This window comes from Sus scrofa, chromosome 11, assembly GCF_054392235.1.
Source record: "Sus scrofa isolate SSC_HxYL_T2T_F1_AM1 chromosome 11, Sscrofa_HxYL_maternal_Yorkshire_Landrace_v2.0, whole genome shotgun sequence".
Lineage (NCBI taxonomy): Eukaryota > Metazoa > Chordata > Mammalia > Artiodactyla > Suidae > Sus > Sus scrofa.
The window spans coordinates 12,534,926-12,557,619 of NC_139393.1; the positions used below are offsets into that span (position 1 = coordinate 12,534,926).

The 22,694-nt window shown below is 47.1% G+C and overlaps 1 protein-coding gene across 19 annotated transcripts in view; it reads right to left on the reverse strand.

Moving 5' to 3' along the window:
- The window catches only part of DCLK1 (doublecortin like kinase 1), a 383,845-nt gene that overhangs the window by 73,396 nt on the left and 287,755 nt on the right, over positions 1–22,694 (reverse strand). For 17 of the 19 annotated variants that reach the window (XM_084981510.1, XM_084981508.1, XM_084981509.1 and 14 more), the window contains 2 exons: positions 19,043–19,159; positions 3,326–3,420 (listed from right to left, as the gene is read on the reverse strand). In XM_084981510.1, coding sequence (XP_084837636.1) covers positions 3,326–3,420; positions 19,043–19,159 — 212 coding nt within the window. Of the gene's footprint in view, positions 1–3,325; positions 3,421–4,356; positions 4,513–19,042; positions 19,160–22,694 lie in introns of those variants that run through there. The other 2 variants (XM_021065212.2, XM_021065213.2) reach the window with 1 other exon arrangement.

The window sequence follows — 22,694 nt, forward strand, 5'->3', positions numbered from 1 at the left end:
CTGGCATTCTGGTCCCGGAGCTGCAACTCAAGACACATTGCATACATCCAATCAACACTGCCTTTTCAAAGGGTATGTTTGGAAGACAGACAGAATGCGAACTTGACCTGCCTGCTCCCTTCCCAATGTTCTTCCCAGTTCCCCAACCACTCACCCATCACCTCCTCTCTTCTTCCCCCAACCCCTTTCTGCTCGGAGACGAGATCTCGCTGTTGGTCGCCAGGCAACCAGTTCAGATCTGCAGAGTGTCTAGAATCCTGGCTTCTGCTCTCTTTTCAACCACCCACTCCTCACATCATCTGACTGATCAGATAATCTACAGAAGTCAGCCATGTGGGAGTATAATGGGGAGCTTCATTCAACCTACACAGCACAACACGTTTCTTCCTGATGTATTAAGAAATGGGACCCCAGCAAGTTCATGGATGGAAAATATCCTCCAGGATCTGCTTGGGTGACCACACACTTCTCGACAGCCATTTAAATAACAGCCCCTGGGAAAAACAGGGAGGTTGCTTGCTACCCTGCCATCAATGCTCTAATGACGAAAAAAGTATCTGGCATGCAGACTCTTATTGTATAGGACTGTTCTAAAATACCAAGAGAGGTAACTAAATAGGATTTTAAGGGAAAGAATAAAAGCAGATTAAACCATCCTAATTAATATAAAAACAGATTTTCTTATTTGTACAGAAAGTGGTCAAATGTCCCAATATTCCTCAATTAAAAAAGCAACTTACATGCCTGTGTTCTAAAATGAGGTAGGAAGTGAGAGCGTGTGTGTGAGTGTGACAGTGTGTGTGTGTGTGTGTGCACGCATGCGAGAGCGCATGTTGGGGGAGGCAGCCAACTCATTTTCCTGGCCATGTTGCTAGGCAACACAGAAGGAAAAATAGAAGTAGCTACTGTTTTCCAATTTGCAATAAAAAGAGTTAATTTATTCTTTGAAGTGTCTTCTTTTAGCACTTGCCATCTCTCACTTATTTCAGTATTTCCTGCATAGGAGTACAGCCAACCATTTGCGAAGAATATTAACCAAATTTGAAACAGGATCAGTTTTTAGGGACATTCTAGGCTCATTTTAACTGCAGTTGCCTCCACACCAACATGAAAGCTCCTCTCACTGAAGCAGCTGGGGATGTTTCTATGCACTGACATGGTACATGGGTGCAGGATGTTCATTTATGGCATAAATCCAAAAGCCTGGCAACTGAACCATCTCTAAATTATCTGCTGCTCTGCTCGCATGTGCTTAATGAATGTTTTCAGATGATGATGAACCTTTCATCTCCTTAAAACGGGATTCTTTCCCCCTCTCAAGTACGGTGCTTGCATTAGCAGTTTATTGAAATGACACAGTGAGGAACCCGTAAGAGAACCATGCTTAGAATGGTTTCCTGACGGCTGGCACTGGTAATTAGAGAAACCAGTGGCCACTCAGCTGCGGGGAGCGGGATGGACATGTTCTGCCTCAGGTGGACAAAGTCACAGGGACCAGAGAATGCAGAGGGCAGGAGAAGCCAACTCTAACTCGCTCTGCCAACCAAGGGACAGGGGAGCTGAGGGCTTCCCATCCCCAGGATGAGCAGCAGGAGGGGAGCCGCGATCTGTGGCAGAGGGTCTCGACCTCTCCAACCCTGACAGCCGAGCATGAACGGAACCCTGAGTCTAATTTCGTCACCCCAAAGGACGAAGAGGGATTTCCACGCCAGGTGTCCCCTCCAAAGTATACACTTCCAAAGAGAGCCTGTTCTGTGCCAGGAGGCCCTGTATCTGTCCCGTTTCCAACAGCTGCCCCTCGAGATAGGGGCCTCGCCGGAGAAGAATCGCCCACCTCCCCTTCCCCACTCAACCAGAGACATTAGGCGATCAAATGAATTTGGCCAGTGCTTTCTGAAGTTCCCTAATGATTCCTGTACTTTAAAAAACGCCACATTAGACTGTGGCCAAGACGAAACCGTACTGAAAACACTCAGAACTGGAACAGAATTATTGGGTTTTCTGTCTGCAAAGAGCCCACTCTGTTTTGTTTTCACTGAGGCCTGGTGAGGATAACAGACTTATCTAAGATAACACAGCCGTTCTGTGGAGGTGCCAAGCTACAGGCCGCATCCAGTGATAGAACAAGCTCAACCTGATGCCAGGAGGGTCGTGGAGCAGGACAATACCACCTGCTCTTTGGTGGGCCAGGCCTCAAAGGGACTGGGGACCGAGTGGGGACCGAGTGGGACCGACTGGGGACCAACTGGGGTTCCCCCCCCCCGCCCCCGTGGAGGGCGTGTGCACACACCCCTGGCAGGAGGCTCGGGAGGAGGAGCTTCTGTCTTGGATGCAGATCAAATGCATGGGACGTGGAAGTCTCCTTTTAAAGCATGTCATGTAAGAAACTAAACTCAAGAATCCAGTCTTTGAGTTCAAGAGCTGCCCTGGAGCCTCTGGCTTACGAAAACGTCCAGGAAGGAGCATCCTCAACCAGCCAAGAGCAGGCCCGCCTCCCAGCCTTGCCTGCGAAATCAGGACAATGAGAGGCCTCCTGCTTCCCCCGCCGCACCTTCCCCGGTCTCCCCTTCCCACTCCTTCTATTCCTGCCCTGGTATGGTCGGAAAAGACAAACAGTCCAGGTTGTGAGAGGATAGGAACAGCGCTTCTTCCATCTGGAATGAACAATTAACTCCCACCCCCTTCCTTAGCACGGAGATGCGAATGCTGTGGCCAGTCATATTTTGACTTTAGTCTCCACACTTGACCAGCTTCTCCCAAGCTAGCAGATAAATGCAGGTTGTGATGAAAGAGAGGGAGCTCAGTGTGGGTTTCCCTCACACAAAAACAGAGGTCACAGGTACCCATCCTTGCACCACAAATGCCCAGCCGCCCTGGACCACCACCCTTTGCCATAAAGCAACTCCCACCAGGGCCCGCCCAGCTCTGCAAACCCAGGCACTTTTCCTCTCTCTTCTTAAGGAAGGCTGATGATTAGTGATGATGTCTAATGCAACTCATTACAGCTCAAGAAGCTTACAAACCACTGCCATTAAAATCTCCGTGCATTCAGGACAAAAAGAGTAGTGTATTTAAAAGCAAAGCAGCACCTGTCTACTCTTCTTGGAATTCAGATCTGGACAGGTGTACAGGGAAATGAACAGCCCGAGCCCCATCGAAGAGAAGCCACAGCCACCACTAAGTGACCTGAAGGCACCTCCTGCCCTCGCCTGGTTCCTCCTCAGAGACAAGCAGCACTATTACAAGAAGGCGATTTTCTGGCACCTGGGCCACGCGCACTGACATGGGGACAGGTCTTAAACAAGGAGCTTGCTTATTTCCTTACCCTCTGCTTCCGCAGGCTTCCCGGGCTGGTGGGTGATGGGCTCGGAGACTTGCCCGATCTCGGAGTTGAAAGCTGACTACCGGGGGTCCCATTAACTAGAAGTACAGAAAATCAGAGAGAAAAAAAAATGGCTTAATGAAGAACTCTCGTGACAAATCATCTTCTCAGAGCAACAAACAACGAGGGGCACTGGCTACGATTCCAGACACCTTTTTTATCTCTAGTCCTAAAAAAGCAAAAGCTTCGGGGAGGTACCATCTTCAGACATTTCACTGTTTCGTTCATCCTGTGTCGAATATAGCAGCAGGTTACATTAAAAATAAAGAAATAAATGTCCTTTTCACAACTATCCGGGTGAATGTATTAACGATGCTTTCAACTGTGTGCAGAGATTTCAGGCACATGGTGGAGGCGCAGTGACACTCTCAACGGGATTCACGCGTCATTCTCTAGGTCAGCCTCCCGGGACGACCCAGTGGGATTCAATGTGAGCACAGCTCACAGGTGACTGTCCCAGAGGCTTGTTAAAAACAGATCACAGTTTTTGTGGCATAAAGAACTCACTTGTAGAAGTTCTGACATCCCCTTCTGCCCTGTACACCCCCCCAGCCTAGCTCGGAAGCACCTGCCTCCAGGAGCACAGAGTAACTGGCACAGTCGCTCAGGAACTCCTCCGTCTTTACTGCTGTTGAAAAGAAAAGCTGCTTTACAACAGGTTTAAATCACTGGAATCGACTGGACTCTCCCGACTCTCACACAGCATCAGCCCTCACTGGATCCAAGCCCCAGAACTCACGGAAGCCAGACTGTTCTGAGTAGCAGCCCCGCTAAGAACTGATGAAACACTTAAAGGCATATGACTCTCTAACGACAGATCGGGTCGCCACTGTCTTCCCTGTAAAAATGCCAACATTTTTACAAGTTTGAGATCCACAGCCCGTGAAGCAGGATTATTAGCACAGAGACACACTCCTTCCCGGGCTGCCGAAGCAACGGCGCCACGAGGGAGCGCGGCGGCGCCTCTCACTTACCTTCGATGAGCTCTAACATGGACACAGCCTCAGCGTCTAACCTGACAGGAGCCGGAGGCGCACTCCCTCCTCAGCACTAAGCCCAGCACGCGCGGGAAGCGGAGGAAGCGCCGGCGGCTCAGATAAGGATGCCGAGGGCTGGTCCCAGAGCCGGCTGAACGAGACGCAGGGCTCATCAGCAGATGCCTCTCCTGCGTAAGGCTGACGTCTTCCGAGCAGCAGTGGGAGGCGCGGGTTCTGTCTTAGGCTACATCAAAGGTGTCAATTAAGCCTCATGCCAACGCGGAACCACCGCGCCCCCCAGCCCACCGCTGACTCCCGGAAGCCAAGCCCCTTCCAGCACTTGGCACTGACTCACAATGAAGTGCCGCTGGGGGCCGGAGACCCAGTGACTCATCTGCACATCAAAATGACAATGCCTCCTCTAAAGCCGGTGACTCCCAGGGAATAAGATCCCCAGCAAGGGGCATGTTTATTGAGTTTTCACACACAATGTTTGCCCCAAACCCTTGGGCCCAAGGAAGTGGGACGCTCCTGGTGTCCACGTCTCCAGAGACCTTCAGCAAATGTCACAGGACTCATGCTGCACTAATGTGTACTCTGTCTCTGAAATGCATTTGTGACTCCTAAAACACACACAACAACAACGATTTCTTGGGCAGACTGGCGTCGGAAGCACTGAGAATGCTTTAATTTGCTCGCGGACTGTGGTCCTGTCCTTTGAATGAACCTGACTTCCCGGTCAGTGGCCCCCAACAGGAAGGTTCTGAAACAGGCAGGACTAAAGAACTGGGGGCCGAGGCAGAATTCACAGCCACTAGGGCAAGAGATCCGCCAGGTAGACTGGAAAACAGGCTTTGTGAACGGCATGGTCTCTTTGTCCATTCTCTACATCACCTTACGTCTTTATATCACCCCTACAGGCTACGCAGACTGGGAGAAAATGAGCAAATGAGAAAGCACACACGGAATTCACATGTTTTTAAAAAAAACTTTTGTGACCCGAATCTTACCAAGCCAATGGAATATAAGGAAAAAAAGCGCACTCCCAGAAAAACAGCCTCAGGAATACTTAGCTTAAAAAAGCAAAACAAACCAACAAAAAAAGTTGCTTGCATTTACAAAGTACTCATTATGCACACATCTCAATTTACTGAAGACTTGTTTTCTTCATATATATATATATGCAGTTATATGCAGACACGTTCTATCTCATTTAACGCTCACAATAACTCTCTGAAGCAATATTATTTTACAAACTAGGAGGCATAAAGACATAGTAAGCAACTTGACCAGTGGCCACGGAGTGCAGCCTGCAAGCTCTGACCTCTTTACCACCCGCCTTCCGACCTTCAGGGAAATGAGATGACTCAACAAATAATCACAACAAAGTACTCTGAAGGGGAACATACCTCGTGTCATCACTTTTGGAATCTAACGACCTGGCCCTTGCCCCACAGAGAGAGCACCTGGTGAAGAAGCCAGATCCTAAGTGCCAGGGGGAGTTGGCCAGGGGAGGGACGACAGGGTGCAATGAGGGCAAGGGCTCCAAGGCACAGGACCGCCTGTTTCATGGCTGGGCAGGGAAGAGGGAGCACGTGCCATCTCCAAAGGGACCTCATTTGTTAGCATGGGAGCTGGAGGGAAGGACCTTATGAAGGCAGGTGGAAGAGGCAGGGGTCGTATAAGGCAGGGTTTTGAAATTCAAATTAAGGAGTTTTATTTTCATCAAAGCACAATAAATCCCACTCCTGGGCATATATCCAGACAAAACCTTCTCTGAAAAAGATACATGCTCCTGTATGTTCACTGAGGCACTACTCACAATAGCCAAGACATGGCAACAACCTAAATGTCCATCAACAGATATTACCTATATCTGGAATCTAATATACGGCACAAATGAACCCATCTACAGAAAAGAAACTCACGGCCTTGGAGGACAGACGCGTGGTTGCCAAGGGGGGTGGGAGGGAGTGGGATGGACTGGGAGTTTGGGGTTAGTAGATGTAAACTATTGCATTTGCAGTGGATAAGCAATCAGTGAGATGCTGCTGTAGAGCACAGGTAACTGTACTAGTCACTTGTGATGGAACATGATGGAGGATAATGTGAGAAAATGAATGTGTACATACATACACACACACACACATATATGAGTGGCTCACTTGGCTGTAGAGTTGAAGTTGACAGAACACTGTAAATCAACTATAGGAGAAAATATGAAAATATTTTTTAAAAAAGGACAGTAAGAGGCTATTGAATAATTTTAAGCAGGAGCCAGGGGGGTCATTTTAAAAAGCTTTACCCTTAGAGGGGAACAATAATGGACCAGGGACATCCTTTGGGAGAAGGTCCACGTAGGCGAGTGTGGCATGTCCAAAGGTCCTGTGGTCAGAGAGATGGTGTGGCTCAATCTCAGGTGGTGCAGTGGAGGTGGAGAAAATTAAGATTCCAGAGAGATTTATGAGGTAAAAACTACAGGACGTGGTAAGTGATGGCTGAAGAGGATTAGGGCCAGAGGGGGAGCAAGTTTGCAAGAACAGAGTTTGCACATATTGAATGGAAGTATCTTAGGTGACTTCAATTCTGCACTGTATGTACCTCAACATACTTAACCTGCAAAAAAGAAAAAGAAAAAAAAAATGCATTTTAGGTTGGTGTCCTTTTTCCTGCTTGAGTTGAGGAAACCAAGGTTCGGAGAAGAAACTTGCCCACATACAAACAGCTCAAAGGTGGCAGAGCTAGAACTGGATCTTGTTCATGTCTCAAAGAACTGCCCATGTTTCCCATGAGTGGCCTGTCCTGGCACCACAGGGCATGTCCAGGGCTCTGTCTGCAGAGCGAAGGAGGCATAGCTTACTCTCTCACTGGGACACTTGAAACCACTTCCTTTATTTAAAGCCACTAAGCTCAGGGCCTCTACTTGCGTTGCCATTTCCCTGGAGAAATGAAGTCCAAGTGCCAAACAAGTCATTTACAATCACACATTTTTGGAACACAATTTGCTTTGAGTTGGAACGACCCTTATCTTTAAGGTCAGGACTCTGTTCAGCCTCTTCCTTTTGGACACCTAAAAAGCTCAGGCAACTTCTTAAGATGGTTCTTGATCCCCACAAAACATCACACACCTCATGGCTGGCTCACCGCTGGAATAAGTAATTTTATTTCATAAGTAAGTCTGACACATATATTGAGTTCAGTTGGTTTTTTTAACCGTAATACCGGAAGTCCCTGTGTGCCAGTAAAAAGGGTTCTGTCACTTATTTAATAGAACTCATTAAAATTCAACTAACTAATGGCGTTACTTTACAGAGGCCTTTATTAAACAATTCTTTATTTTGAATGGGGAAAATGCAACTTACTGTGTTGTTTCTAAAGGGCCAAGCAGGTCTAAGCATCAGCTCTTTCCATGAGCAGTCATTCATATCTGAAAGTACTCATCAGCTCCAAAGCCCTGGGTTCCTTTGCTCAGATCTGTCTGGGTGCATTTCCCGTACCCTTTGTTCTGCTTGTTACCCCCGAATGAGAAGCGCTCAGCTTCAGGTCGGATTGTTTGCAGACCCTGTGACAATCAATGACATGACTGGCCACCAAAGAGCTGTGGAAGAAACCTGCGGGGATGACTCCAGCCGTCTTTAGACCCCGGGCCTCTCCAGGGAACCTAAGCCTGTTGGAGACACCACAGCCTGCGTGCGTCACAGCACCTTACTCTTCATGGACGGCCTGGCCTCGCCTTTTCCTTCATCGTTTCAGATCCATGATCCTACTGTTGAAATCAGGGTTCCACAATCAACCAGTCAGTCTGCAGTGTTCGCTGACCATGTGCCTGACGCTGTCCACTGGTCCCAGTGTCCCCTAACTTATAACTGAACATGAAAGTCACTAAAAAAGAAATTCTCGAATCGGGCCCTATGTGTCTTACATGTTCTAATCCACTGCTCTTTTCAATACGACTTGCATCTCATGCATATGTTAACGTAGCAAACGCTTTGGGAACCTCAGGCTTTCTCCCCATTACAGCGTCATTCATAAAAGGCTCAGACAGCAAGTGAAAACTACATGTTGACATGCCTCAAGCTGGTCCAGATTGGTACAATCTCCACACAAGACTGACTAACCTTCTGGATGTGAAAATCCACCTTGCATCTCCTTGAGTGCATCTTCTTTCTGCACTCAAGGCGGCTCAATTCTTCACGGCGCTGCATGTGCAGGAGTGAGGGGAGGGTGTGTCTGCATGTATGTGGGTCCATCATCTGTGTGCTCAGGGGGTGGTGAGGCAGGCCTGCTGCCCGGGAGATCTGGCCGCTTGCCCTAGACTTTCCCTCCCTCCCTGATCACTGAGGAGGCTGGAGCTACCCTAAAATAAGCTTTCCCAGCCCTTGCCCACTGCCTGCCACCCTACTGAGAAGACGAGAAAAAAGAAAAAGCAAATGAAGTCAAATGAGGCAAAGAGAAGGTAGCCAAGTATCTAATGAGTGGGGAAACTTGAGAAAAACATGGGTTTTTTTTCCCCTCATTTTTCCTAATTTCCTAATCTTCACAGGTGCTCATCTTATGGGGATGGCAGAGCCCTGATTTCTCTCCATTCGCCTGCGTTCTCTTAAATCGAGACAGTGGGTCCAATGCACAGAGACTCTCTTATCTACTGAGAATAACGGCAAGTGAAGAGGTCAACAGAAACAGTGGGGATAGAGAAAACAACGTGACTCTATGAATTATTATTATTTTTTTTAAGCTGCACTTGCGGCATATGGAAGTTCCTGGACTAGGGGTTGAATTGGAGCCACAGCAATGCCAGATCCTTAACCCACTGAGTGGGTCAGGGATTGAACCTACATCCTCACAGACACTGTGTTGGGTTCTTAACCCATGGAGCCACAACGAGAACTCCTGATTTAATTCTTTGTAAATATTTACCAAAAGACCCTGGAACCCCAAGAAATCTAGACAACGTGAAAAGCTCCTACTGTTCCTCTATTCACTCCTCCGGTCAGCACTGACCCAGCAGTCCCCACGAACGTGAAGGCACTCTAGCAAGTGTCCAGAACGCCTGTCCTTAGGAACCTCACGCCTTGGTAGGGTCCTACCGCATGTCACCTGTAGACCAGGATCCAAATCCTCTGCCACAGGATGCGAGAGAGAAAGGAAGGACCCTCACGGAAGGCAGCTGGGCCAAACAGGGCTGTGCGCTTTTGACCGGAAGTGACCGAGGACGGCTTCTAGAAAGTGACAGGAATACATAACAAAGTGGAAAAGCCCAAGGGGCCTCGGGCGGAAATTAAACTGGTTTACAGGCTGGAGCCCAAGTCCAGAGGCGCCACGGCAGATCCGGCTGCAAAGGAAGACCGTGGCCAAAGTGAGACCATTCTTCCTCAGAAAACAGAGTTCAGACCATTTAGCAGATGCCAAGGAAAAAGCCACAGGTCTGACGCCAGCGTGCAGGGCAGACGCGAGCAGCAGAGCCCAAGGGCAGCCGGCAAGCGCCTTCCGCAGCCCGGGTCCTAGACCAGCAGCACAAGGCAGGAGCCCGAGAGACCGTGACAAACTAAATGTGGAAGAGGAGGGGAAAAAGGAGTCAAAGACGATTTCAGCATAAAAGGACAAAGATCTCTAAGTCAACCACACAAGAGAATCATCCAGAGTCCTCTGACTGAAAATTATGAAAACACATCAGCTGGGATCCCAGAGCAGGCTGTGGTTATTATGAGGGAATCAGGCACTTAAGGGCGCCAAGAGTCAGGGTGGATGGGCTGTCCCCCCCCCCCCCCCAAGTACAGCATCAAGCTCGGGAGTCAGCCTGGGGCAGCGGTGAGGAGGCTGGGACAGCATGGCAGCAGAAACGGATCTTCCACAGGTGACCAGTGCCCAGCGGTGTCCCTGCTGCCAAACCCTCTGGCCTCCCTCCAGGTCTCACCCTACCTGCCCTCTTGACATTTCTAGCCTTTCCCTCGTCTTGAACATCTGCCCCTGACTTCTGTTACCGCACTCTCACTGCTGGCTTGCCTCTTCGGATGCGCTCTTAAAATTGCAGCTGTTTCCCGCGGTTCCATTTTCATCCTCTCCTTACAAATCTCTCCTTGGGTTGAAAGGAGAGGCATCTTATACTTGTATTATTTAAATCACTTCAAGAGTTCCCACTGTGGCTCAGGGGGTTGTAAACCCAACTAGTATCCATGCGGATGCAGGTTCCATCCCTGGCCCCACTCAGTGGGTTCAAGGATCTGGCGTGGCTGTGGCTGTGGCGTAGGCAGGAAGGTGCAGCTCTGATTGGACCTCTAGCCTGGGAGCTTCCATACGCCCTGCCCTGAAAAAGCAAAAAAAAAAAAAAAAAAAAAAAGGCCATGAAATCCCTTCTATGTGCCGGGCTACCAAATCTCTATCGTCAGCTCAGATCTGACCTACACACGGTTACTATTTGCCTACTGGTGTTTCCAGGTGTCTCCCATTGGACGTGTCGGAAACAGACCCGTTCTCTACCTCTCCTCCTCGGCTGGTAAACCCGCTCCTCATCTCTGATCCCTCTCTCTCTCTCTTTGGTCTCATATCCACTTAAATTCCTGGTTTTATTTCCCTTTAGAAGTTTCCCCCATTTTATTTCATTTTTTTTAGGGCTGCACCGGCAGCATATGGAGGTTTCGAGGCTAGGAGTGGAATCGTAGCTGCAGCAGCTGGCCTTCGCCACAGCCACGGCAATGCCAGATCCAAGCCACATCTTGGACCTACACTGAAGTTCATGGCAATGCCGGATCCTTTAACCCACCAAGCAGGGCCAGGGATTGAACCTGCATCCTCATGGATACTAGTTGGGTTTGTAACCCGCTGAGCCACAATATGAACTCCTGAAGTCTCTCCCATTTTAAACATTGTTGATTAAGCTCTCTCCCGACAATTTCTTTCCAGGATGACTAGAGCAGCCTCATGGTGCTTTCCTGGCCCTTGGCCCTTGATGGGTAGCCACCCTCTCTACCACAGTACCACTGTATCTAAAATTCAAATAAAAATCAAAGCACGACCTTACTAACACCTACAACAAAATCACACCTATATGGCCCTGTGCAATCTCCCCGTAACCAACTGACCTGCCACTGTCTCTGCCCTTTGCCGGAATTCCGTCATTCATTTTTATTGGACCAGCAGCTGCTCCTTAAATAGGCCGTATACTTCCGTGCCTTGGTGCCTTAACTCTCACTGCTTTCTTAGGTGGTGACGTCCTCCTGAACCTTCTTATCCTGGCAGGATCCTTCAAGTCCCAATTTGTAAGTCTTTTTCTCCAGCTCTATCAAGGAGAGTTAGCCCCTTCTTTCTCGGCGCTGTGACGGCACAATTGCTACCCTACTACAGTAAGTGGTTTATGTGTGTGTCTCCCAACTTGAAGACGAGAACTGTGGTATAATCATCTCTGTATCCTTACAACCTAATACATGCCTGGAACACAGCTGACGCTCAAGAAATATTTACTTAATTAACAAAGGGCATTAACGGTGAGGTGTTTATAAAAGCAGTTGATGTAGGGAGCTGCCTCCACAAAGAGAGTGGGTCAGGATAATGTTTTAAAACTATAAAGAGTATCTCTGGAAACACCTGCTGAGGGCGAGCACTAGGGGGAGTTGATGGGTGTAGGGAAAGCAGATGGAAGGCGGATTCAGCTTTATAGACAGCAAAAATTTCTAAATACACAGGGCATGAATCATCAGCCTTCTTGACTTTCTTGGTGCATTTTGTTTCCAACATGCCAAAGCAGAAAAGACCTACAGAATGCATAAGACTGAAATCTCTACCCTAAAAGAAAAAGACTGAGCTAAAAATTAATAGCTAGAAATCTGCCTTTGAAGGTGCTGGATATAAATTTTAAAAACTGACAAACTGGACCCGTAAGCTGACTAACAGTCTCTTCATTGTCCCAGCTCTGATTCTCATCTGCATATGTTGCATAAAATATTTTTATATAACTGTATGAAGTAAATTTGACTAGCATAAATAAAAAGACCTCAGGACTTCCAAAGACATATACAAGTACGTTGTGAGCTTGGGAAATACAGACTGATGTGTCCATCATGGTAGAAAATCATGAACTAAGGCATCCGGCTTTTCCCTCTTTCAAATGTTCACTCTTGCATTTCTCGCACCACTGGCCCGTGGTGGGTTCTCAATGCATATTGAATGAATGCATGGTTGTTGCCATGAGTGTTTCTGCCTTAGACTGTAAGCTTCTAGAGGGCAAGAAAGTGCATCAGCTCACATCTGAATTAATGATTGAAAGGCACCCACTGGGAATTCAGTTATGTTTGTCATGGCTTGTCTAGACAGAGATTCCAAAGAGTGAAAAAAACTGGCCACCCATCTAAATGGGAATAAAATTCTAAAACCCAAAATTCTTCTAAGGAATCCAAGAAGAGGTAAAAATTTTGAAATCTCTAAGTTTTCAAGGAGGATTGTAGCAAAGAAAACTCAAGAAGGGTAACTGCGGTTTTCTTATACTTTTAAAATTAAGAAAGCCATATAAAGCACAACTAAACTTTATCCTTTCTTATTGAAATTGAATGAGGGCATAGAATACTCTTATTTGGGAAGCTACTTTGTTACAACTTCCCTGTGCAGATAAAGGAATTTATTGAAAAGAAATTCACTTTTAACTTACACATTTTATGAGATGTCTGGGTTCCAAAGACAGACATGAATAAAGATTCAACCCATATTAAACTCTCTTTATGATGCTCTTATATATTCCTGCTTCTTGAAGGAACTAAAACCCATTTTCCCATTTCTTAGTGATACTGCCTTCAAAGTCTCAGCACACAATTGTTTGGGGATCCTTCTTCAAGTATTATCAAGACTTCAGGGTTTTTTTTTCTTTTCTAGCTCCATTTACCCTCTTTGGACCCTTGCTGTTACAGAGACAGACACTAAATCAACTGCTATGTGAATTATGTTATCTATAAATTATTTAGGGGGCTTGACCTGTGTGCCTCTTGAGTGTTAAGGCTATTTCTTTCGTCTCTGCATTATTAGCAAGTGCCTGACAGTAGCGGACTTGAAGTTGCTATTTCTGAACATTTAAATGAACACCTTACATCAATCACCTCTAACTTCTTCTAGCCCCAAGAAGAGGAGTGAGCAAGGGACAAAGAGGAGATTTTCTGAGGATTCTTATCCTTGTTCTAACACTGACTTACAAAGGAGGGTTTCTGTCCACCACTGACATACATCATGAAGCGGGGCTGAATCATCCCCCACCCCCACCGCCCCCGGATGCCAGGGCCTGGGACTAAGGCTCAGGCGTCCCTTGCAAAGTGCGTGATGTTGTACATTTCACTCTTCAGCTAGGTATTGTACTCGTGATTTCCGAAAGATCAAAAATTTAACATAAGCAGAGGTAAAGGAACATGTATCAAGGAGAGTCAGCCGGCTGAGTCTGGAGCCCTGGATGCCCCATGTGCCAGCTCTGAGCCGCCACTATCAACTCTGTGACCTGGGCCAAGAGTTCCCCCGGCTCTGCCCCTCCTTCCTCATTAAAAAAGGACTATGTTACTACAGAATAAAGAATATTATCTCATCTTGCTTGTTGGGAGGTTGTGGGGAGGATCAAAGAGGTCAAAGTTCTTCGGAAACTCTGATGTTTCATTTAAATATGAGGCGACATCATGATCGCGAACAGCCCGGGAAGCTACAAATCCTACCGTTGCACAGTGCTCGGATTTCTGTAACATGCTCGGAGATGAATACCGGAAACAGAAATTCAACCAGTGAAGGAGAAATCATTTCAAACTTCAGGTTAATGCGTAAGGAGGTAAAACAAAGATTGCATAATGTCACCCAGCGGCGGTGATCAACGGGTAGGAAAGTAAAATTATTCACATTCCAGTCCTACGATTTATGAAAAACAATGACAGGCTATTGGAAAAAAATTCGGATGCAGTCAATGTAGAGATAATGCAACACAGAGAGACCGCACTGCTCCTTTCCACGGTTTCAAGAGACGAACTTGAGTAGAGACGGGAGTCTTGGGCTAGTTCAGTGGAGGGAAGCAAGGCAGGTGACCCCCCTGACATCCAGCCGCTGCAGCGGCCCTGCAAAGACACGGCAACACCAGTGCACTTCGGGTGAGCCTAGGTCCCAGAGGAAGGGAGTGATCTTAGGGTCACTGGCATAACTACTGTGCGACCGGGGAGTGCTCCTCTATAAATCCTCTCTAAATTAGAATCATCCAGAGGAAGGTGGTAAGATTCGGCAGCAAGTCAGAATCAAGAGACAGTCAATGCATATTAAGAGCTCTCATGTAACCAGGAGGTGGTCCTACGGCATGCAGTGTTTGGGTGTATGGCAAAAGGCAGGAGGTTGAAAACTTCATGTGCATAAAGGGCATACATTCGCCAAAACGTGGTCCATGCTCTTGCATTAATTTTGACCTAGAAGTTCAGGATACCTTGAATGAGGTGGTACTTTTTCAAGAACACACTGATTTTAGAATGGATCTGGCTTCTGCTTTCTGCATGGAAATGATACTCTCTGGCATAACACACTTACCACAAATTCCAAGTTATTGCTGGTCAAATCAACCAGGTTTTAACTAGAGTGGAAAAGAGATTCAGGGAAACAACAGAAAAGAGAAATGCTTGTCTGAAGCAATCTCTGCTTTCTGAGGTAATGTATCCTATCCATTTTAAACTTCTCAAGGGAACGGTTCCAAATGTTGGCAGTGACAAATACAAATACATTTAATACGTTTGCCTATCTCCTCTTCTGAATTTCCAAAATTACTTTTGGTAAATGATCTATTCATCTTTATTTATAAGATTATAATTAAATGCACTTACAAGATTTATATAATCTTAAGAGATGCTGAATAGTGACTATGTGACCAATTAATTCTAAAGTGAAATGATTTCCTGTATTCATAATTATCTTTTTGAGATTAGATTCATGGTTCTTTTTTTCTTAACTGAAACTTTCCTTTTTGGAATAAAACAGGCTCTACACTATTTACAAGGTTATTTATTTCTGAGGTGCAAAAATTCTCCCCTTTTTGCCCCCGAAACACCATATTGTCCTCCTGCGGGCCCCATGCAACCTGGGTGGCCGGGATCAGACAGACGGAGAGCAGGAGGGCACTTTCCCTGCATCTGCAGTGGAAGCTGCAGCAGCACAGCAGGAACCGCTCCTGGTCAGGAGCCTGTTCTTTGACACGTGCACAACTGTCTGATCCATCCATGACCTTCCTCAACTTGGAGGGAGAAAATAAAACGCAAAAAGAAAAGAAATTCCTGCCCAAACTGGAGAGCATCGCACTGCCTATGGCTGTTAACCACAAAACTTGTTGAAAACAGTAACTAGGGCAACAACAAAACGTTAACAGCAATAGTGCAACAGACTCTCTTGAAATATCCATGATAGGAGAGACATAAGATTTTGGCTAATCGCCCATTAGATGCTTCCCTCACTCCCCCTACTATGTCTGATATTTTAAAATTCATGGTCTGTACTAAGAGGAAGAGGAGAAGAAAGATTAAATAAAATTTTTCACTATCAAAGTGGGTTTGGATTGGGGACTAATTTTGTTTTTTAATACGGATTATGTTTTTTGGTGGTATCGAAAATGTTTCAACTAACGTGCGCCTCCTTCTCCTTCACAGCCTTCCATGATTATACTCAATAGCCAAGATTTTAGGGGCAAGAGGCTGGCTGGGCCCATCACCTCTTTCTCCCTTACTGATCCATGGGATTTCATCCTACAGTCCAGGTCTGGTCAGAAAAAAATGAAGAATGTTCTTTGGTCAAGGCCGAACATCCTCCAAGGATGTTCAGTTTTAACCCATCCGTTGGTGAACGAAGAGGCTACGGCCTCCCAGGGAGTTTTACAGGCAGCAGGTCACCAGTGTCACCCCATCATTGTGTGAAGGCCTACATCTGCGTGTAGGTGGTACCTCTCTCAGAGGGAGAGACTTTCCCCAGTATGCAGAGAAGAGAAGATCTTCAGATGTAAATCCTCTCTGCTCCCTGGGGAATGATTCTCTGAAAGCAGATTATTATAAGGAGGTAGAAAAGGGAGCTAGCATCTGGCGCTCTCCTTTGCTCATTGGCACAATGTAAGATATCTAGAAGTCTGCTCTTGGGTACCAGCATTAAAGACGGACACTGCTGCTCAGAGGCAAGTGGGGAGGCAGAAAGGAAGTCATCTCTGCCATGCAACAGATGAAGATGAGCAAGCTGTATCAGAGACAAATGACTTCCCATATTTATTTCTCTTTTGGTTATATGCAGTCTTCTTAAACTTAGCTGAACACCAGGATAACCTGGGGGGTTTGTGGGAACCCAGATTGCTGGGCTCCAGCTCAGGTGACGGTGATGCTGATGCTGCTGGTCCAGGGACCACCCTCTGGGAGCCACTTCCTTGACCCTCCGTTTGCCTAACTCTGGGACATAGACTATCGAATCAGAACTGCCTGAAATATTTGTTAAAATGGGTTTTTGTCCTTACCCAGAATCTAGAAAGTTTGGGGTTAGGATGACAAACTACCAAACTCCCCCCTGACTCTTATGAACTTTGACCTCTGAGTCTCATTCCCTTACCTTTAGCAAAGCCTCATATTAATTTTGCACCCACCGCATGTGAGCCGTGTCGTACTGAGGGGGGAGCTCTCAGCCTACCTGAAACTAGGCAAGGCAAGTAAGCTGCATCGCAAGGGCCAGCAGCGTTCTGAGATTTATTCCCTGAGTGGAAGGGCACAGTGGCAGCCCATCGGTGCCCCCGTAGAGCAAGAAGAAGGTCTTTGCAGACCTGTCTGTCTAGTCATCAGAAACTCCCCAAGGGGAAGGCAACTCCTCGAGGACGAAGGAGGCCGGGAGGTCTAGGTCTCCAGGCAACGGAGTTCCTTCTTCCAAGACTCACTTTAGAAGGTTTCAGTTTTAGCGTCTATTAAGAAAAACATATTTATTATAGCACCTCTGTTTTATTTATTTTTTGTCTCTTTTTAGGGTCACATCTGCAGCATATGGAAGTTGCCAGCTAGAGGTCAAATTGGAGCCACAGCCACCGGCCTGCACCACAGCCACAGCAACGCCAGATCCGAGTCTCATCTCTGAACTACACTGCAGCTCACAGCAATGCCAGATCCTTAACCCACTGAGTGAGGCCAGGGATCCAACCCATGTCCTCGTGGATACTAGTCGGGTTCGTTACGGCTGAGGCACAACAGGAACTCCAGCACCTCCATTTTTAACTGTGGCAGTTATAACCTGGGCAGTGATGCCAATAGTAGGTCCTACAGCCCCAGCCTGGAGATCTTTTCTCAGTTCTCTGGAACCACGCTGCCAAGTACAAGAAGGCCCCAATGCAGACCCTGAGGGTCTTGGTCCCTATTTTTAAGAGCATCTCTGCCTTCGTGAAAGCAGGTAACAATCCATCTTGATGTATGCATTATTTAATAATTCACATTCAGCTGTTTACAGCATTTAATAAATAATTCCTTTTGGGAGTTCCCATCGTGGCTCAGTGGTTAACAAACCTGATTAGGAACCATGAAGTTGCAGGTTCGATCCCTGGTCTCGCTCAATGGATTAAGGATCTGGCATTGCCATGAGCTGTGGTGTAGGTTGCAGACCCAACTCGGATCCCTGTTGCTGTGGCTCTGGCGTAAGCCGGCAGCTGCAGCTCCGATTAGACCCCTAGCCTGGGAACCTCCATTTGCTGTAGGTGCAGCCCTAGAAAAGACAAAAGACAAAAACAAACAAACAAATAAAACCAAAAAAATTTCCTTTAAGCAGTGAAATAGGCCTTATGCCCCAGACCAAAACAAACAAACAGGAGTTCCCGTCTGGCTCGGTGGTTAATGAATCCGACTAGGAACTATGAGGTTGCGGGTTCCATCCCTGGCCTCGCTCAGTGGGTTAAGGATCTGGCATTGCCGTGAGCTGTGGTACAGGCTGCAGATGCGGATCGGATCCCGTGTTGCTGTGGTTGTGGCACAGGCCTGCGGCTATAGCTCTGATTAGACCCCTAGCCCGGGAACGTCCATATGCTACAGGTGTGGCCCTAAAAAAGACGAAAAAAAAAAAAGACAAAAAAGCCCACAAAAAAAGCAAAATACAAAACAAACAAACAACTACCTGATTCAAGTAAGTTTTAAGACCAAAGAAGGACAAGGCGGGGTTCAGGTCATCCTGTGAGTACACATCCTGCTCCAACACCAGCACTAGAGCCCAGGGACAGGCAGGACCCTGGCACAGGATCACTGCCACTACCCTGTCCCAGGCTCTCACTCTCATCACTTTTAGCCCCACCGGGGCCAGAGGAACAAATGTGTTAAAGATTCAGCAAATGCAAATGGCAAACTCCTTGCCAGCCCGTCCCGAGTAGAATAAATGCTTTCACAGAGATTTCTGGAGTGGGGGGCCCTTGGCCTAAAAAACAATTTTTGCAACAGAAATGATGCAAGTTGGGAGTGTGCTTCTATTTGTGGGTGAATCTGGGTTTTCTGAGTCTTCACTGAGCCGTTCCGAGCCTGATGCTTTTTCTTACAGCCAACATGCTAGACTCTGGCAAATCTGATCCACCACTTTAGCATGTTCTAAAATTATAAACCGGAATCTACACTATGTTGAAACCTCACCCTCCGGGCTTCACACACCCTCTGTTCATCATGCGTCAGAAACAAGGCAGCTGCTTGAGGCTCCTCTGCTGCTTTACCTGAGCTGGTGGATGCCGGGGATTTGCTGCGCCGGGAAGGTCCTGGGCTCTTGGTGGTGCTCCGGCGGGAGGAGGAAGCTATTTTGGTGTAGGAAGTAGATTTCACCACTCGACATTCTGGGGAAAGAAGAAAGGCCACACGTTACTAGAGGGTCACGGCACACACCATTCAAAATGCACGATAAACCTGCAAATAGAAATAAATGAGCATCCTCAGTCAGAGGTGCTTCCTGCCAGCCCAGCACTTACCCATGATACCAGAACCAAGAAAACAACCAGAAAGGGCAGAGTTGGCATCTCCGACATCAGAGTAAACACAGTGGTTCCTCTGTATCCACAAGGAATTGGTTCCAGGCCCACCCACCCCGACCATCACCGCCATTGGCTGCTCTGGCCTTTTTTTAAAGAAATGGAAATCCAAGCATATGAACATATCAGCACAAATTAAAAGGTGGAAGCAAGCAACAAATGTAATAGTCGTATCAGAAAACATGATGAGAACCACCATGTGACTAGTGCCTGAGAGCTCGTCCTCGGAGGTTGTAACCCACCAAACAGGTCTTTGGAAGATGTGACAAGGACGACCACACGGCGCAAGGCTCTGCCCACGTGACTGACCACACAATCCGGGAGTGTGTCCGAGCCTTTGCACATTGGTCTGGGCTTCTGGAAGTGATCAGCAACCACACTGGGCGGATGTAACGCTGCTGGCCTGTTGGTGCATCTCTAATTACATTTTGGCCAAGGACCCACTGTGTGCCAGGCTGAGGTCTGCAGCCTGATGGGGAACACACACAGCTGTGGAACTGGAGACAGGGAGCACCGGGCAGTGCAGTCTGGAGTCTTTTAACCAGCGAGGCTTCAGGTTGGCTAATTTTTATTTCGTGGACCTCACGCTCGAGAAATGCTGCTCAGGAAACAAACTGCGTAAAGCAATGCTACATGTCTCATTTTAAATCAAAACCAGGACTGTAAGGAGGGCAGGACGTCCAGGACTTTCTGTCCCAGGTCACGACCATTTACAGTTCACGTAAATTTAAAATAATAATTTTAAAAGCTCAGCATCCAGTTAGCAGGAGTGAATGGTTAAAATAAAAAGCTACCAGATGGTGCACATTGGTCCTGACACCCATCTGCGAGCCTCGATGTGAATTAAAAAGTTGATTTCAGGGTTTTGTCGCCTGCTGTTTGCCACAGGTGCCAGGATTACTAGTTATGGCTCCAACTACCAACCAGGGCTCTGGACCAGCTTAAGAGAACCAATCCAACCACTTTTCCAGCTACCAGAAAGAAACTAGGCATTTTCATCAGGCAGCTCTGTCCTATCAGAGCAAACGTAGGTGTTTTATTTGATTTCAAAATAGTGTGAGTGGGGGGGAGCATGTGGACTCATGCCATGCTTCTATGGGTTCTCTTGAACTGAGTTCTGACCATATTATTAATCTATCCAGAGTATTCCTTTAGTCACCTGCCTCCCCACCCCTACTCCCTCGGGTACCACCTAGTCCCGGCACATTTAAAAGCATGTAATAGCTGCTCAATAAATACTGGCCCACATCATTACTGCTCTTGCTACTCTCTGTGTGAGCTCTTACCACTCACTAAATTAATCCAACCTCTTACTTGACAGATAAGGAAACTGAGTCTCCAGGAGGCTAAATGATTTGCATCTGAATCCAAGTCTCTGGGCTCCTTACCACCCCAGGATCTGATATCATGACCTAAACTGGCTGTTCCATTGTGAATAAAGGCTGGGAAATGTGTACCGTGCCCAGAATCAGAGCAGACAGCTAAGTGGGTGGCGGCAGATAATGGGAAGGACTGCAAACAAGCAATTCTCATCTCAACACTAAATTTAAATAGTAAAGCTGCAATTCTATCAGGATACTTATTGCATCAGAAACAAAGGAACAATGGACTCTCTTTCAGAAGTGGAATCAGAGTGAAGCAATAGCTTGGGGTATCATGGAGTCAGAAAGACAATTACGAGTATTATAAATCTCATGTCACTTGCCTTCAGGATAAGAGTGAAGCCTCATGAGTCATCTAGAGGATTAGGATAATTCTGAAAGGCTGGGTTGGATAACAGAAAACAGAAACAAAACGACAGTAACTGCTCCTCTATCCCCAAGGTCAAAATAAAACCAACTGAAGAAATGACAGCACCAAGCCAAAAATTAGGGAAAAAAAAAAAAAAAAAAAAAAAAAGCAAAAGCCTTCAATTGTCTTTTCCACTACAGTTTAGATTTTAAGTATTTTAATTAATTTAAATGAGAATGGTATTTTATGATGGTGAAAGATGCTGTGGAGAAGGGCAAAGGCCTCATGACTTCGGCGAGAATGCCAGAATCTTCGTCAGCTTAAAATCACCATTGTGAAACACTGTGAATAAGATGATCTAAAATGGGCAGCAAAAAAGAAAGTCTTGCTCTTACGAAGGACATTTTTTCGCAGCATCTGGCGAGGGAGCCAACAGCACCCTCTGTTCTCCCTCTTTTCTGGGGCCATCTGCCTTTGGGGCCAGTGACTCCATTCTGATACTCTGGGCAGCCCTGTATGGAGAGGACTGCACTCCCTTTGGCTGTGGGGATTAGTGGACAACACAGACCCTTCTTCAGCTGGCTGAGACCGGAGGACTGCAGGTGGGCCACGTGGAGGGAGCTTCAGGATGGGAATTTCTCTCACTAGGGAAGATCGAAGGCCACCCGAAGTACAGAAAATCAGATGAAGCATTAATTAGGTCTCTGATGACTGGAAGCTCCCGTAGCAAGCAAGCAGGCTAGGTCTGATTCAGTCTCTACTCTAGAAAGTCCCTATAAACATAGCTCTATGGGGCTGGGGGAGAAGCATTTCCCCCCACAGTCTATGTGAATGTTAGATGTTTTCAGGATTTGGGGAAAATACAAGCTAAGACAACAGACGTTCCTGCCTTCACTCTGGCCCCAACTCACCAAACGGGCCTTCTGTGATGGTCAGATTTAGAGAGACAACCCAGATGCAAACCTGGAGGGAGGGGACTGGAGAAGGCAGATATGCTTTGGCCGTGTTCACAGGGGCGGTAGGACCCCCACTTAGGCAGAATCTCTCCAACTCAGAAGCGGTTGGTAGGTAGGCTGATATGTAACAGAAGGTGTTAAAGCAGAGACATGATGGCGGAATTCTGCAAGGCACCAGCAGCTCACCTGAGCCCACACAGCAGGGCCATTCGTGCCTTCAAAGGGGCCTGTCTGTACCTTTGGGAGACTCTTTCTATGTTTGTTTGTTTGGGCCCCGCGCACGGCATGTGGAAGTTCCTGAGTCAGGGAATGAACTCATGCCACAGCAGTGACCTTCGACCTGGGCCTCGGCAGCGACAGTGTCGGAGCCTTAACCTGCTGCACCACAAAGGAATTAGCTTTTGGAGAACCTTAAAGACAAAGGTGATGTCCTCCAGGTGTCTAAGCAGCCGCAGTGACGTACTGCCTGCTGGCTACAGATGATCCTTTAAACAAGGAAAGTTTTTACGCCTCTAAACTCTTTTTCAAGACAGCAGAATACAACACCGTCAGGCAGAGACCTCTCAAGGATCTCTGCTTCTCTATTCGGTTGTTCTGAACGGTTCAAGAGACGGGCGAGCTCATCCCGAAGCATTCATCATCAACAATAGATGCTT